Source organism: Oncorhynchus clarkii, unplaced genomic scaffold, assembly GCF_045791955.1.
Source record: "Oncorhynchus clarkii lewisi isolate Uvic-CL-2024 unplaced genomic scaffold, UVic_Ocla_1.0 unplaced_contig_797_pilon_pilon, whole genome shotgun sequence".
Classification (NCBI taxonomy): Eukaryota; Metazoa; Chordata; class Actinopteri; order Salmoniformes; family Salmonidae; genus Oncorhynchus; species Oncorhynchus clarkii.
Genome location: NW_027258044.1, coordinates 50,148 through 69,109, shown reverse-complemented (window position 1 = coordinate 69,109; position 18,962 = coordinate 50,148). Strand labels below are relative to the sequence as shown.

At 43.3% G+C, this 18,962-nt stretch overlaps 1 protein-coding gene across 1 annotated transcript in view; it reads right to left on the bottom strand.

Annotated features, from left to right (window-relative positions):
* Positions 1-18,962, bottom strand: part of LOC139394623 (receptor-type tyrosine-protein phosphatase beta-like) — a 115,909-nt gene that overhangs the window by 60,289 nt on the left and 36,658 nt on the right. Inside the window, exons 12-15 of the mRNA XM_071142724.1 lie at positions 17,716-17,985; positions 15,783-16,046; positions 6,006-6,281; positions 4,886-5,167 (exon numbers count right to left, since the gene is read on the bottom strand). Of these exons, the coding sequence (XP_070998825.1) occupies positions 4,886-5,167; positions 6,006-6,281; positions 15,783-16,046; positions 17,716-17,985 (1,092 nt within the window). The remainder of the gene's footprint in view (positions 1-4,885; positions 5,168-6,005; positions 6,282-15,782; positions 16,047-17,715; positions 17,986-18,962) is intronic.

Here is an 18,962-nt window from a genome sequence, read left to right as displayed (position 1 = left end):
GTAACCCTGGTAATATGACTGGTCAATAGAATGAATAGAACAGGCTTGGAACCTCTCACCCTGACAACTTGACTGGTAAACTCACAATGGCTGCCTGGTAATATGACTGGTCAATAGAATGAATAGAACAGGCTTGGAACCTCTCACCCTGACAACTTGACTGGTAAACTCACAATGGCTGCCTGGTAATTGTGATGCAAAAAATTGTAGAATGTTTTCATGTAATAGAAGGTATTTTTGTAATGTCAGTTGAGTTGAATCAACAAATCACATCACATATTATACTTCCTGCTTTGCTCCTGTGGGTACAATCGCAATAGCTGCCAATCCAGCCATCATGCCATAATTGACTTGATGCACCTCCTGTCCAGTCTATTTCCATGGCAGCACATGCAGACAGGAGAGGAGGAGAGAAGAACATGTTTTCCTAAAAGCTGTCATCAAGGAAAAGGGTGGCTACTTGGAAGAATCTAACATCTCAAATACATTTCTATTTGTTTAACACTATTTTGGTTACTACATGATTCCATATGTGTTATTTCATAGTTTTGATGTCTTCACTGCTATTCTACAATGTAGGAAATACCCTGGAATGAGAAGGTGTGTCCTAACGTCTGAGCAGTACTGTAAACCCTGGAATGAGAAGGTGTGTCCTAACGTCTGAGCAGTACTGTAAGCCCTGGAATGAGAAGGTGTGTCCTAACGTCTGAGCAGTACTGTAAACCCTGGAATGAGAAGGTGTGTCCTAACGTCTGAGCAGTACTGTAAGCCCTGGAATGAGAAGGTGTGTCCTAACGTCTGAGCAGTACTGTAAGCCCTGGAATGAGAAGGTGTGTCCTAACGTCTGAGCAGTACTGTAAGCCCTGGAATGAGAAGGTGTGTCCTAACGTCTGAGCAGTACTGTAAGCCCTGGAATGAGAAGGTGTGTCCTAACGTCTGAGCAGTACTGTAAACCCTGGAATGAGTAGGTGTGTCCTAACGTCTGACTGGTACTGTAAGCCCTGGAATGAGAAGGTGTGTCCTAACGTCTGAGCAGTACTGTAAACCCTGGAATGAGAAGGTGTGTCCTAACGTCTGAGCAGTACTGTAAACCCTGGAATGAGAAGGTGTGTCCTAACGTCTGAGCAGTACTGTAAACCCTGGAATGAGAAGGTGTGTCCTAACGTCTGAGCAGTACTGTAAGCCCTGGAATGAGAAGGTGTGTCCTAACGTCTGAGCAGTACTGTAAACCCTGGAATGAGTAGGTGTGTCCTAACGTCTGAGCAGTACTGTAAACCCTGGAATGAGAAGGTGTGTCCTAACGTCTGAGCAGTACTGTAAACCCTGGAATGAGAAGGTGTGTCCTAACGTCTGAGCAGTACTGTAAACCCTGGAATGAGAAGGTGTGTCCTAACGTCTGAGCAGTACTGTAAGCCCTGGAATGAGTAGGTGTGTCCTAACGTCTGAGCAGTACTGTATATATTTATTTTTGCTATTCTAACATTTTTTTTACTGTGACTGCAGTCATTTGGCTGATCAGTTCCTGTCACCCAAAATGCCATGACTGTCACAGCCATTACTACCGTCTCCTGCACAGGAAGTATGACACATTCTCACCACTCTCCTTTTTCTCTTCAGCCAGGTGTGTACAGTGTAAAGAAAAATGGCGATGTCCAAGACTAACTTATACCCACATAAAGATGATTATGACAAATCTAAACTTAGATTTGGGTGTGTCATTTTAGGTGAAAATGGAAAGAAATGGTCCGATGTTTGAAAAGCCTGGGGCAGGGTAATATTTGCCATACCATTAAGCAGTTATGCCCTTTATATTGAAATGGAAAGTGATAAGAGTCTAAGGGTTGTCATGAGCCAGACGCTGAAGGAAGATTCATATCCCAGACCAGAGGGGGAAAAACGATGTGTTCCCCAAATGGGACCCTATTCCCTACGAAGTGCACTACTTTTGACCTGACTCTCTTATGGGCAGTGGTAAAACTAGTGCACCAAAATAATGTGTAGGGTGCAATTTGGGACATAAGAATTTATGAGAATAGAGAAGAACTCATTTGCAACTTTAAGTTACACTACGAGCCAGGCAGAGGCAGGTTCTCCATCAATGTGTGTGTGTACATCCATGTATGTGTGTGTGTGTGTGTTCATCTATGTGTGTGTGTACATCTATGTGTGTGTGTTTGAATGTATGATTTATTGAGCAAAGCTTAGGTTATTAAGAGCAGCACTGTCACTGAGAGGACGGTTGAAGATGAAACCATTCATTATCTAGATGTCCTGTTGAACCTCTTCATCAACCAATACCTTTCATTATCTAGATGTCCTGTTGAACCTCTTCATCAACCAATACCTTTCATTATCTAGATGTCCTGTTGAACCTCTTCATCAACCAATACCTTTCATTATCTAGATGTCCTGTTGAACCTCTTCATCAACCAATACCTTTCATTATCTAGATGTCCTGTTGAACCTCTTCATCAACCAATACCTTTCATTATCTAGATGTCCTGTTGAACCTCTTCATCAACCAATACCTTTCATTATCTAGATGTCCTGTTGAACCTCTTCATCAACCAATACCTTTCATTATCTAGATGTCCTGTTGAACCTCTTCATCAACCAATACCTTTCATTATCTAGATGTCCTGTTGAACCTCTTCATCAACCAATACCTTTCATTATCTAGATGTCCTGTTGAACCTCTTCATCAATCAATACCTTTCATTATCTAGATGTCCTGTTGAACCTCTTCATCAACCAATACCATTCATTATCTAGATGTCCTGTTGAACCTCTTCATCAACCAATACCTTTCATTATCTAGATGTCCTGTTGAACCTCTTCATCAACCAATACCATTCATTATCTAGATGTCCTGTTGAACCTCTTCATCAACCAATACCATTCATTATCTAGATGTCCTGTTGAACCTCTTCATCAACCAATACCTTTCATTATCTAGATGTGTGTGTGTGTGTGTGTGTGTGTGTGTGTGTGTGGCGGTGTTTGTGTGTGTGTATGTGTGTGTGTGTGTGTGTGTGTGTGTGTGTGTGTGTGTGTGTGTGTGTGTGTGTGTGTGTGTGTAAAGTAGGACAGGATGCAGAACCCAGAAGCCCTTTTAGAATCTCTCTCAGTTCCGGACCTTGATTCTATATTCTGTTTGGCCTCATCCTGCTCCAAACCATCTCTTCCCCAGAGAGCCAAGCTCAACGTGGGATTTAAATAAGAACTTCAAACAACCCCCCCCCCCCCCGCCCACACACACACACACTTTCATTTACCCTCTCACAGTCAAGGTAGCCTAGTGGTTAGAGCGTTGGACTAGTAACCGAAAGGTTGCAAGTTCAAATCCCCGAGCTGACAAGGTACAAATCTGTCAGTTCTGCCCCACTGTTCCTAGGCTGTCATTGAAAATAATAATTTGTTCTTAACTGACTTGCCTAGTTAAATAAAGGTAATATATTTTTTTTTAAATTTCACTTGAGTGCACAGGTCTCTTTCCCTTGATCAGTTGTGTGCTTCCCTCTAGTGGCTGATGTTGGAAGTACTTCCCACCAATCAGGTTTGAATTGTTTTCATGGAATTCTACCAGTCCAATAAATACTATAACTCTAACCATGAATAACACAGTTTAAACCCCAACATAAACACTATAACTCTAACCATGAATAACACAGTTTAAACCCCAACATAAACACTATAACCCTAACCATAAATACTATAACTCTAACCATGAATAACACAGTTTAAACCCAACATAAACACCATAACCCTAACCATGAATAACACAATTTAAACTCCAACATAAACACTATAACCCTAACCATGAATAACACAGTTTAAATCCCAACATAAATACTATAACCCTAACCATGAATAACACAGTTTAAACCCCAACATAAACACTATAACCCTAACCATAAATACTATAACTCTAACCATGAATAACACAGTTTAAACCCAACATAAACACCATAACCCTAACCATGAATAACACAATTTAAACTCCAACATAAACACTATAACCCTAACCATGAATAACACAGTTTAAACCCCAACATAAACACTATAACTCTAACCATAAATACTATAACTCTAACCATAAATACTATAACTCTAACCATGAATAACACAGTTTAAACCCCAACATAAATACTATAGCTCTAACCATGAATAACACAGCTTAAACCCCAACATAAATACTATAACTCTAACCATAAATAACACAGTTTAAATCCCAACATAAATACTATAGCTCTAACCATGAATAACACAGTTTAAATCCCAACATAAACACTATAGCTCTAACCATGAATAACACAGTTTAAATCCCAACATAAACACTATAGCTCTAACCATGAATAACACAGTTTAAATCCCAACATAAACACTATAGCTCTAACCATGAATAACACAGTTTAAATCCCAACATAAACACTATAGCTCTAACCATGAATAACACAGTTTAAATCCCAACATAAACACTATAGCTCTAACCATGAATAACACAGTTTAAATCCCAACATAAACACTATAGCTCTAACCATGAATAACACAGTTTAAACCCCAACATAAACACTATAGCTCTAACCATGAATAACACAGTTTAAATCCCAACATAAATACTATAGCTCTAACCATGAATAACACAGTTTAAACCCCAACATAAATACTATAGCTCTAACCATGAATAACACAGTTTAAATCCCAACATAAACACTATAGCTCTAACCATGAATAACACAGTTTAAATCCCAACATAAACACTATAGCTCTAACCATGAATAACACAGTTTAAACCCCAACATAAACACTATAGCTCTAACCATGAATAACACAGTTTAAACCCCAACAGTAAATCAAATATCCCTCTCTCTTAGGCTCCACCTACTTGTTCTGAGGCTCCTCTGGATTGGCTGGCTGTTGGCGATAGGCCCGCCCTTGGCTCCTCCCCCACTGACAGTGCGGATGGTGAAGTTGTACAGTCGTCCCGGGAACATCCCATCCAGGATGCGGCTGGTTGGCTGAGGCGCTGTGATTGACAGGGAATCTCTGGGAGCCCATTGGAGGTCAAAGGTGTCGTAGTCACCAGAGGCGGGACCATCCCAGGTCAGTTCTACAGAGCTGTTACCACTGATGTCCCTGAAGGATACCATGGAGGGAGGCTCTGGGGCTGAGGGGGAAAACACAGACAGATACAGGCTTTACTGCAAGTAGCACAAAACACAGACAGAAACAGGCTTCACTGCAAGTAGCACAAAACACAGACAGAAACAGGCTTCACTGCAAGTAGCACAAAACACAGACAGAAACAGGCTTTACTGCAAGTAGCACAAAACACAGACAGAAACAGGCTTTACTGCAAGTAGCACAAAACACAGACAGATACAGGCTTTACTGCAAGTAGCACAAAACACAGACAGATACAGGCTTTACTGCAAGTAGCACAAAACACAGACAGAAACAGGCTTTACTGCAAGCAACAATATTTTGAATAAATTGAACTTATTCTGTGTGTTAATTTTCTCTGTCATTTGAACTCTGGATACATGGACCCAGAGTGCAGAGTATTCTCTAACTAAGGTAGTACTAGTCAATATAGTTGTTAGGTAGAATGGATACATGGACCCAGAGTGCAGAGTTTTCTCTAACTAAGGTAGTACTAGTCAATGTAGTTGTTAAGTAGAATGGATACATGGACCCAGAGTGCAGAGTATTCTCTAACTAAGGTAGTACTAGTCAATATAGTTGTTAAGTAGAATGGATACATGGACCCAGAGTGCAGAGTATTCTCTAACTAAGGTAGTACTAGTCAATATAGTTGTTAGGTAGAATGGATACATGGACCCAGAGTGCAGAGTATTCTCTAACTAAGGTAGTACTAGTCAATGTAGTTGTTAAGTAGAATGGATGCATTTTATAACAACTATCATCCCTGGCATCATTGGATCATTGTAAATGAATATGACTTTCAGACAGAGACAGAGAGAGAGAGAGGGTTGTGTACTGACCCGTCCTTCCCTTCGCAGACACAGAATTAGTCAGCTCTCCACTGTGTGTGACCACCTCAGCCCGGTACACACGGCCAGGTACCAGTCCCTGGAACAGGTGTTCTCTCTGCTCCATGCCCAGCTCCTGGGCGGCCAGGGTAGTGGTTGAGCCCTCCAGGCCACCGTACAGGACCAATTGGTACCCACTCCACTCCCCTGCCCCAGGCAGCCAGCTGATGGAGAGACGGTCAGTACGCTTACCACCCTGGACGTGGAGAGAGCGCACTGGGGCTGGGACTGGGGGGGAGAAGAGGGTAGAGAGGGTTATTTGGGGGTGAGGGATGGAAGAGAGAAGAATGGAGGTTTGGGGGGATGGTTAAGGGGATGGGGAGAAGAGAGAGAAAATGGGGTTGGGGAAGAAGAGAGAGAAAAGGGGGTTGGGGGAGGAGAGAGAGAAAAGGGGGTTGGGGAGAAGAGAGAGAACAGGGGTTTGGAGGTGAAGAGAGAGAGAACAGGGTTTTGGGGGAGAGAAGAGAGAACAGGGTTTTGGGGGAGAAGAGAGAGAACAGGGGTTTGGGGGAGAAGAGAGAGAACAGGGTTTTGGGGGGAAGAGAGAGAACAGGGGTTTGGGGGGGAAGAGAGAGAACAGGGGTTTGGGGGAGAAGAGAGAGAACAGGGTTTTGGGGGAGAGAGAGAGAGAACAGGGTTTTGGGGGAGAGAGAGAGAGAGAACAGGGTTTTGGGGGAGAGAGAGAGAGAGAACAGGGTTTTGGGGGGGAAGAGAGAGAGAACAGGGTTTTGGGGGGGGGGGAGAGAGAGAACAAGGTTTTGGGGGAGAAGAGAGAGAACAGGGTTTTGGGGGAGAAGAGAGAGAACAGGGTTTTGGGAGAGAGAGAGAGAGAACAGGGTTTTGGGAGAGAGAGAGAGAGAGAACAGGGTTTTGGGGGAGAGAGAGAGAGAGAACAGGTTTTTTTGGGGGAAAAGAGAGAACATGGGTTTGGGGGAGAAGAGAGAGAACAGGGGTTTGGGGGAGAAAAGAGAGAACAGGGGTTTGGGGGAGAAGAGAGAGAACAGGGGTTTGGGGGAGAAGAGAGTGAACGGGGGTTTGGGGGGGGGGGGAGAACAGGGTGATAGAGTTAGTTCATGCTCTGTTGTATTATCAAGAGGAAAGGCAGAGATTCTGAACAGGATTGTGTATCTGGCGTGTATATACAGTGCCTTGCGAAAGTATTCGGCCCCCTTGAACTTTGCAACCTTTTGCCACATTTCAGGCTTCAAACATAAAGATATAAAACTGTATTTTTTTGTGAAGAATCAACAACAAGTGGGACACAATCATGAAGTGGAACGACATTTATTGGATATTTCAAACTTTTTTAACAAATCAAAAACTGAAAAATTGGGCGTGCAAAATTATTCAGCCCCCTTAAGTTAATACTTTGTAGCGCCACCTTTTGCTGCGATAACAGCTGTAAGTCGCTTGGGGTATGTCTCTATCAGTTTTGCACATCGAGAGACTGAATTTTTTTCCCATTCCTCCTTGCAAAACAGCTCGAGCTCAGTGAGGTTGGATGGAGAGCATTTGTGAACAGCAGTTTTCAGTTCTTTCCACAGATTCTCGATTGGATTCAGGTCTGGACTTTGACTTGGCCATTCTAACACCTGGATATGTTTATTTTTTAACCATTCCATTGTAGATTTTGCTTTATGTTTTGGATCATTGTCTTGTTGGAAGACAAATCTCCGTCCCAGTCTCAGGTCTTTTGCAGACTCCATCAGGTTTTCTTCCAGAATGGTCCTGTATTTGGCTCCATCCATCTTCCCATCAATTTGAACCATCTTCCCTGTCCCTGCTGAAGAAAAGCAGGCCCAAACCATGATGCTGCCACCACCATGTTTGACAGTGGGGATGGTGTGTTCAGCTGTGTTGCTTTTACGCCAAACATAACGTTTTGCATTGTTGCCAAAAAGTTCAATTTTGGTTTCATCTGACCAGAGCACCTTCTTCCACATGTTTGGTGTGTCTCCCAGGTGGCTTGTGGCAAACTTTAAACGACACTTTTTATGGATATCTTTAAGAAATGGCTTTCTTCTTGCCACTCTTCCATAAAGGCCAGATTTGTGCAATATACGACTGATTGTTGTCCTATGGACAGAGTCTCCCACCTCAGCTGTAGATCTCTGCAGTTCATCCAGAGTGATCATGGCCCTCTTGGCTGCATCTCTGATCAGTCTTCTCCTTGTATGAGCTGAAAGTTTAGAGGGACGGCCAGGTCTTGGTAGATTTGCAGTGGTCTGATACTCCTTCCATTTCAATATTATCGCTTGCACAGTGCTCCTTGGGATGTTTAAAGCTTGGGAAATCTTTTTGTATCCAAATCCGGCTTTAAACTTCTTCACAACAGTATCTCGGACCTTCCTGGTGTGTTCCTTGTTCTTCATGATGCTCTCTGCGCTTTTATCGGACCTCTGAGACTATCACAGTGCAGGTGCATTTATACGGAGACTTGATTACACACATGTGGATTGTATTTATCATCATTAGTCATTTAGGTCAACATTGGATCATTCAGAGATCCTCACTGAATTTCTGGAGAGAGTTTGCTGCACTGAAAGTAAAGGGGCTGAATAATTTTGCACGCCCAATTTTTCAGTTTTTGATTTGTTAAAAAAGTTTGAAATATCCAATAAATGTCGTTCCACTTAATGATTGTGTCCCACTTGTTGTTGATTCTTCACAAAAAAATACAGTTTTATATCTTTATGTTTGAAGCCTGAAATGTGGCAAAAGGTCGCAAAGTTCAAGGGGGCCGAATACTTTCGCAAGGCACTGTATCCACCTGGACATCTAACATTCATCTGATGAGAGAAGTTCTTCATCATGTTTAATCACTCAAATATCTGTCAGACCAATGACGTTCTAATCTCTCCTGGGTCGACTACGTGACACAAATGGCATCTGGACAAATGACGTGAGTTTTTACTTCTGGCTTGTCGAGATTAATGAAGTAAAAATTATAAGAAGTGAGCTCAGAGGTCAGACAAGAGGCTGTGTAAAAGTCACAGTCATTTACATATAAAATCCCATGGGGAGAAAAGTCATTTTGACATTCACATCGTTGACAAAACAAAAAGATCACCAAGCAGGGAATGTTATGACATTAAGGCAGTGATTTCCCCAGACTGTCTCCCACCTCAAAGACCATAAACTGCTTTACATCCATCAACACATTACATTGACAAAATGAGCCCCTTCTGCAGAGCAGTATGGGAATATTCACATCAGAGTTGTAATAACAGTCTCAGGCCCAACAAAGAGCTACCACACATCATCTCTGCAATAAGAAATGAACAAATACAACCAACTGACTAGTGGCGAGTTTGCACTGACGATTTACTCCCGTGTTTTAGCCAAAAAGACTGGGACTTTTCTGTTTCTATCTACAGCAGGACCCGGCACCGTGTCTCCCTGGGACATGGCTCCTGTTCTCTTTTGGGTCTAATGCCAGGCCGCTGGTACCTTTCATCTGGTACATACAGCGCATTCAGAAAGTATTCAGACCCCTTGACCTTTTCCCACATTTTGTTACGTTACAGCCTCGTTCTAAAATGGATTAAATAAAAATGATCCTCATCAATCTACACACAATACATCATAATGACAAAGCAAAAACAGGTTTGCAAAAATGTTAGCAAATTTATATATTTTTTAAAATCTGAAACAACTTATTTATGTAAGTATTCAGACCCTTTTTCTTTGAGACTGGAAATTGAGCTCAGGTGCATCTTGTTCCCATCGATCATCCTTGAGATGTTTCTACAACTTGATTTGGAAAGGCACACACCTGTCTATATAAGGTCCCACAGTTGACAGTGCATGTCAGAGCAAAAACCAAGCCATGAGGCCGAAGAAATTGTCCGGGAAGTGGAGGTGACCAAGAACCCGAAGGTCACTCTCACAGAGCTCCAGAGTTCCTCTGTGAAACTTTCAGAAGAACAACCATCTCTGCAGCTCTCCACCGATCAGGCCTTTAGGGTAGAGTGGCCAGACGGATGCCACTCATCAGTAAAAGGCACATGACAGCCTGCTTGGAGTTTGACAAAAGGCACCTACAGACTTTCAGACCATGAGAAACAAGACTCTCAGGCTGATGAAACCAAGATTGAACACTTTGGCCTGAATGCCTGGAACCATCCCTACGGTGAAGCATGGTGGTGGTGGCATCATGCTGTAGGGATGTTTTTCAGCAGCTGGGACTGGGAGGCTAGTCAGGATCGAGGGAAAGATGAACGGAGCAAAGTACAGAGAGATCCTTGATGAAAACCAGCTCCAGAACGCTCAGGGCAGACTGCGGCAAAGGTTCACTTTCCAACAGGACACCGACCCTAAGCACACAGCCCAAAAGAACGCAGGAGTGGCTTCGGGATAAGACTGTGGACTTTAACACCTTCTCACAAAGCAACTATCTAAATGATGCAGAGGTTGTTGATTCTGCTCAACACCAAGTATTTTTTTTGTGTCACAGTCCTGATGGAAAAAACAATATCACCAGAGACACATTAACATAAACCACTGGCTCAGTGGGGAAAGCCCCAAGGCGTTACAATCATTTGCATTTAGATTGTAATAATGACAGCGGTGCTGTGAAAGAAAAGATTGTCATTGACATACAGTACAGACACACCACTTCAGATGCTGTGGGGTTGTTACCCTGTCTGACACTTCTGGTTTTTAGAATGACTTACAAGTTCATCTAAAGTTGTAGCAGACATTTGGCTTGTTAGGCACAATATATGTTGAGAAAACCTTGGCCCATAAAAAAAAAATGTACAGCAATTAGCTTTCACATTCAGCTGGATGAATGTGGTGTTTCTTTTGAGGACGACATGTAGTCATGGAGGAAATGTGATCCCTAAAATTCCTACATTCAGAATGAATTTCAGCATCGTACACATACACTAAACGATTCATGCATACTAAATGAATATGTCACACGTCCATCAAAAGAAACAGGTATTGTTTGACACATTATAGATTGAATTGATAATAAAGTAAATAAAGGATAATTTATATACAAATGCTATTTTACAGTAAACAAATTAACAACTGACTTTCAGTAGACTTATAGAGAAGGACTTTCATCAAGCGCAGCACTTACACAAATTACTGAGAAATTGATGATAAAAAAGATTGTGGAGGCTGTTTTGTTAGACTTCAGTGCAACTTTTGACATTATCGATCATAGTCTGCTGATGGAAAAACGTATGTGTTATGGATTTCCCATGCTACATTGTGGATAAAGAGTTACCAGTCTAATAGAACACAGAGGGTGTTCTTTAATGGAAGCCTCTCCAATAAAATCAGGAATTCCCCAGGGCAGCTGTCTAGGCCCTTTACTTTTTAAAATCTTTACTAATGACATGCCTCTGTCTTTGAGTAAAGCCAGTGTGTCTACTATACACCTCAGCTACTACAGCGACTGAAAAGACTGGAACTCTTAACAAAGAGCTGCAGTTAGTTTCCGAATGGGTAGCAAGGAATAAGTCAGTCCTAAATATTTAAAAAACTAAAAGCATTGTATTTGGGACAAATCATTCACTAAACCCTTAACCTCAACTAAATCTTGTAATGAATCATGGGGAAATTAAGCAAGTTGAGGAGACTAAACTGCTTGGAGTAACCCTGGACTGTAAAACTGTCATGGTCAAAACATATTGATACAACAAATCAAATTTTTGCTAAGATGGGGAGAAGTCTGTCAATAATAAAGCGCTGCTCTGCCTTCTTAACAACACTATCAACAAGGCAGGTCCAACAGGCCCTGGTTTTATCGCACCTGGACTACTGTTCAGTCGTGTGGTCAGGTGCCACAAAGAGGGATTTAGGAAAATTGCAATTGGCTCAGAACAGGGCAGCACGGCTGGCACTTGGATCTATACAGAGAGCTAACATGAATAATACGCATGTAAAGCTCTCCTGACTCGAAGTGGAGGAGAGATTAACTTCATGTTGAATGCACCTAGCTGTCTGTTTAATCTACTGGCACACAGCTCAGACACCCCACAAGACATGCCACCAGAGGTCTCTTCACAGTCCCCAAGTCCAGAACAGACTATGGCATAGGCACAGTACTACATAGAGCCATGACTACATGGAACTCTATTCCACAGTACTACATAGAGCCCTGACTACATGGAACTCTATTCCACAGTACTACATAGAGCCATGACTACATGGAACTCTATTCCACAGTACTACATAGAGCCATGACTACATGGAACTCTATTCCACAGTACTACATAGAGCCATGACTACATGGAACTCTATTCCACAGTACTACATAGAGCCATGACTACATGGAACTCTATTCCACAGTACTACATAGAGCCATGACTACATGGAACTCTATTCCACAATACTACATAGAGCCATGACTACATGGAACTCTATTCCACAGTACTACATAGAGCCCTGACTACATGGAACTCTATTCCACAGTACTACATAGAGCCATGACTACATGGAACTCTATTCCACAGTACTACATAGAGCCATGACTACATGGAACTCTATTCCACAGTACTACATAGAGCCCTGACTACATGGAACTCTATTCCACAGTACTACATAGAGCCATGACTACATGGAACTCTATTCCACAGTACTACATAGAGCCATGACTACATGGAACTCTATTCCACAATACTACATAGAGCCATGACTACATGGAACTCTATTCCACAGTACTACATAGAGCCCTGACTACATGGAACTCTATTCCACAGTACTACATAGAGCCATGACTACATGGAACTCTATTCCACAGTACTACATAGAGCCATGACTACATGGAACTCTATTCCAGAGTACTACATAGAGCCATGACTACATGGAACTCTATTCCAGAGTACTACATAGAGCCATGACTACATGGAACTCTATTCCACAGTACTACATAGAGCCATGACTACATGGAACTCTATTCCAGAGTACTACATAGAGCCATGACTACATGGAACTCTATTCCAGAGTACTACATAGAGCCATGACTACATGGAACTCTATTCCAGAGTACTACATAGAGCCATGACTACATGGAACTCTATTCCAGAGTACTACATAGAGCCATGACTACATGGAACTCTATTCCACAGTACTACATAGAGCCATGACTACATGGAACTCTATTCCAGAGTACTACATAGAGCCATGACTACATGGAACTCTATTCCAGAGTACTACATAGAGCCATGACTACATGGAACTCTATTCCACAGTACTACATAGAGCCATGACTACATGGAACTCTATTCCAGAGTACTACATAGAGCCATGACTACATGGAACTCTATTCCACAGTACTACATAGAGCCATGACTACATGGAACTCTATTCCAGAGTACTACATAGAGCCATGACTACATGGAACTCTATTCCACAGTACTACATAGAGCCATGACTACATGGAACTCTATTCCAGAGTACTACATAGAGCCATGACTACATGGAACTCTATTCCACAGTACTACATAGAGCCATGACTACATGGAACTCTATTCCATGTCAAGTAACTGATGCAAGCAGTGAAATTAGATTTTATTTTAGCTAATAAAAAATACACCTTATGGAAGAGGGGGTACTGTGAAGAGACACACAGGCACAGACACGTGCATACAAACACACAATAACATATGCACTATACACACACATACACATGGATTTTGGGTTGTAGATATGTGGTAGTATAGTAGGGGCCTGAGGGCACACATTCAATGTGTTGTGAAATCTGTTGTGAATGTTTTGTAATGTTTTAGAAATTATAGAACTGCCTTCATTTTGCTGGATCCCAGGAAGAGTAGCTGCTGCCTTGACAGGAACTAATGGGGATCCTTAATACACCCCAGGAAGAGTAGCTGTTGCCTTGACAGGAACTAATGGGGATTCAGATTAAACCCCAGGAAGAGTAGCTGCTGCCTTGGCAGGAACTAATGAGGATTCATAATAAACCCCAGGAAGAGTAGCTGCTGTCTTGACAGGAACTAATGGGGATCCATAATAAACCTCAGGAAGAGTAGCTGCTGCCTTGACAGGAACTAATGGGGATCCAGAATAAACCCCAGGAAGAGTAGCTGCTGCCTTGGCAGGAACTAACAAGGATCCATAATAAACCCCAGGAAGAGTAGCTGTTGCCTTGACAGGAACTAATGGGGATCCATAATAAACCCCAGGAAGAGTAGCTGTTGCCTTGACAGGAACTAATGGGGATTCAGATTAAACCCCAGGAAGAGTAGCTGCTGCCTTGGCAGGAACTAATGAGGATTCATAATAAACCCCAGGAAGAGTAGCTGCTGTCTTGACAGGAACTAATGGGGATCCATAATAAACCTCAGGAAGAGTAGCTGCTGCCTTGACAGGAACTAATGGGGATCCAGAATAAACCCCAGGAAGAGTAGCTGCTGCCTTGGCAGGAACTAACAAGGATCCATAATAAACCCCAGGAAGAGTAGCTGTTGCCTTGACAGGAACTAATGGGGATCCATAATAAACCCCAGGAAGAGTAGCTGCTGTCTTGACAGAAACTAATGGGGATCCTTAATAAACCCCAGGAAGAGTAGCTGCTGCCTTGACAGGAACTAATGGGGATCCATAATAAACCCCCAGGAAGAGTAGCTGCTGCCTTGGCAGGAACTAATGAGGATCCATAATAAACCCCAGGAAGAGTAGCTGCTGTCTTGACAGGAACTAATGGGGATCCATAATAAACCCCAGGAAGAGTAGCTGCTGCCTTGACAGGGACTAATGGGGATCCATAATAAACCCCAGGAAGAGTAGCTGCTGTCTTGAGAGGAACTAATGGGGATCCATAATAAACCCCAGTATGAGTAGCTGCTGCCTTGGCAGGAACTAATGAGGATCCATAATAAACCCCAGGAAGAGTGGCTGCTGTCTTGACAGGAACTAATGGGGATCCTTAATGAACCCCAGGAAGAGTAGCTGCTGTCTTGACAGGAACTATTGGGGATCCATAATAAACCCCAGGAAGAGTAGCTGCTGCCTTGACAGGAACTAATGGGGATCCTTAATAAACCCCAGGAAGAGTAGCTGCTGTCTTGACAGGAACTAATGGGGATCCATAATAAACCCCAGGAAGAGTAGCTGCTGCCTTGACAGGGACTAATGGGGATCCATAATAAACCCCAGGAAGAGTAGCTGCTGTCTTGACAGGAACTAATGGGGATCCATAATAAACCCCAGGAAGAGTAGCTGCTGCCTTGGCAGGAACTAATGAGGATCCATAATAAACCCCAGGAAGAGTGGCTGCTGTCTTGACAGGAACTAATGGGGATCCATAATAAACCCCAGGAAGAGTAGCTGCTGCCTTGGCAGGAACTAATGAGGATCCATAATAAACCCCAGGAAGAGTGGCTGCTGTCTTGACAGGAACTAATGAGGATCCTTAATAAACCCCAGGAAGAGTAGCTGCTGCCTTGACAGGAACTAATGTGGATCCATAATAAACCCCAGGAAGAGTAGCTGCTGTCTTGACAGGAACTAATGGGGATCCATAATAAACCCCAGGAAGAGTAGCTGCTGTCTTGACAGGAACTAATGGGGATCCTTAATAAATACACATACTGATATTCATACACTACTCCTGGGTGAAATACACGTCAACACAAACGGAATTTGAGGTGTGCTTGATTTAGCTTGGGGTTTGGGACGGTTTTTGGACTACAAAGCACACTTCAATTATTTGACCCAGGTGTGTCAGATGATTCCAGTGTGTGTCCGTCTCACCTGTCCGTGCTAGGATAGATGAGTCACTGCTCATGCCTCTGCTCCTGCTCACCACCTCCATCTTGTACAGCGTCCCTGGGACCAGACCAGAGAAGGAGCACGTCTGGGTTCCGGCCTCCACGGTCTGACGGCCACGCAACGTCTCGTCAACGTTATACAGGAACAGGTCGTAGCCGTCCACGTAGCCCTCGGACGGGCGCCAGATGAAACTCAGACCACTGGTGTTGGCAGTCATCACCGTCAGACCGTTGACTGCAGCTGGACCTGAGGGAGGGAAAGAGGGAGGGAGAGAGGGGAGGAGGGAGGTAAGGAGAGAGAAAGAGAGGGAGAGAGAGAAAGAGAGAGAGAGAGGGGAGGAGGGCGGTAAGGAGAGAGAGAGAGAGAGGGAGAGAAAGAGAGGGAGAGAGAGAGAAAGAGAGAGAGAGAGAGATACTTTTATTTCTATTTCAGCTATTACCTGATACAGTAATTATGACTGTCTCTGATACAGTAATAATGAATGTCTCTGATACAGTGACATAGTAATAATGACTATCTCTGATACAGTAATTATGACTGTCTCTGATACAGTAATAATGACTGTCTCTGATACAGTAATAAGGAATGTCTCTGATAAAGTAATAATGACTGTCTCTGATACAGCGATAATGACTGTCTCTGATACAGTAATAATGACTGTCTCTGATCCAGCGATAATGACTGTCTCCGATACAGTGATAAGGAATGTCCCTGATACAGTGATAATGACTGTCTCTGATACAGCGATAATGACTGTCTCTGATACAGCGATAATGACTGTCTCTGATACAGTGATAATGACTATCTATGATACAGTAATAATGACTTTCTCTGACACAGTAATAATGACTGTCTCTGATACAGTGATAATGACTGTCTCTGATAGAGTGATAATGAATATCTCTGATACAGTAATTATGACTGTCTCTGATACAGTGATAATGAATATCTCTGATACAGTAATTATGACTGTCTCTGATACAGTGATACTGACTGTCTCTGACACAGTAATAATGACTGTCTCTGATACAGTGATAATGACTGTCTCTGATACAGTGATAATGAATATCTCTGATACAGTAATTATGACTGTCTCCGATACAGCGATAATGACTGTCTCTGATACAGTAATAATGACTGTCTCTGCTACAGCGATAATGACTGTCTCTGATACAGCGATAATGACTGTCTCTGATACAGCGACAATCACGGTCTCTGATACAGCGATAATGACTGTCTTTGATACAGCGATAATGACGGTCTCTGACAGAGTGATAATGACTGTCTCTGATACAGTGATAATGACCGTCTCTGACACAGCGATAATGACCGTCTCTGATACAGCGATAATGACTGTCTCTGATACATCAATAATGACTGTCTCTGATACAGTGATAATGACCGTCTCTGACACAGCGATAATGACCGTCTATGATACAGTGATAATGACCGTCTCTGACACAGCGATAATGACCGTCTATGATACAGTGATAATGACTGTCTCTGATACAGCGATAATGACTGTCTCTGATACAGCAATAATGACTGTCTCTGATACAGCGATAATGACGGTCTCTGATACAGCAATAATGACTGTCTCTGATACAGTGATAATGACTGTCTCTGATACAGTGATAAGGACTGTCTCTGATACAGCGATAATGACTGCCTCTGATACAGCGATAATGACGGTCTCTGATACAGCGACAATGACTGTCTCTGATACAGTGATAATGACTGTCTCTGATACAGCGATAATGACGGTCTCTGATACAGCGATAATGACCGTCTCTGACACAGCGATAATGACTGTCTCTGATACAGTGATAATGACTGTCTCTGATACAGTGATAATGACGGTCTCTGATACAGCGATAATGACTGTCTCTGACACAGGAAAAGTGGTGCTTCTTACGTGTTTGTCCCTCAGCCACGGCCTCCTTGCCATAGATCCCTCCACTGACGGATACGACCCGAACTCGGTACCACTTCCCAGGGGTGAGCTGGTCGAAGAGGTGCCTGGTGGAGCCCTGGGGCATGGAAATATTAGAGACTAAGTCACGTCCATCATCCAGGAGCTGGATCTTGTAACCCTCGTACACTCCCACTGTAGTCTCCCAGGTCACTGTTAGACTGTGGGTGGTGTGGTCACTGTCTGCCTGGAGCGCTGTCACTGTGGAGGGGACTGGAGAGAGAGAGAGAGAGAGAGACAGACAGACAGACAGACAGACAGACAGACAGACAGACAAAGAGAGAGAGACAGACAGACAGACAGACAGACAGACAAAGAGAGAGAGAGAGAGAGAGAGAGAGAGAGAGAGAGAGAGAGCGAGAGCGAGAGAGAGAGAGATGTTATGTTAAGGAGATCAGACAGTAGACAGTTAGACTGTGGCTGGTGTGGTCACTGTCTGCCTGGAGCGCTCTCACTCTGGGAGGGGACTGGACAGATACAGGGAGAGTTTAGACATCCCCTATGGCTGGGAGGGGATTGGACAGATCCAGGGAGAGGTTAGACATCACCCATGGCTGGGAGGGGATTGGACAGATCCAGGGAGAGGTTAAACATCCCCCATGGCTGGGAGGGGATTGGACAGATCCAGGGAGAGGTTAAACATCCCCCATGGCTGGGAGGGGACTGGACAGACACAGAGAGAGGTTAAACATCCCCCATGGCTGGGAGGGGACTGGACAGACACAGAGAGAGGTTAAACATCACCCATGGCTGGGAGGGGACTGGACAGACACAGAGAGAGGTTAAACATCCCCCATGGCTGGGAGGGTTATATTGCAGTATTCTTGATCTCTGAACTTGTTATGAAGAGAATCAGTTTCCAATGATTTTAGAATTAGACTTTTCCATGAAGACGACAAATGACAATGAAAACTGTTGATGATAAGGACAACTGTTGTTCCTCTATAATTCAAGACAAAGCCCTGTGTGTCTTAATGGCTCCATTCCAAACGATGTGTTATCATACAGGTATATTCTGAGCATTCACCTGTTCATCCAGTAGCACTGCTGTTATTCACCAGTGTTCCACTCAGGGACTGAGCTGTCCCCTCCCTCCCTGCCTCTCCTCCCTCCCTGCCTCTCCTCCCTCCCTGCCTCTCCTCCCTCCCGCTCCTATTCTCCTCCCATTCCCTCTCCTATTCTCCTCTCTC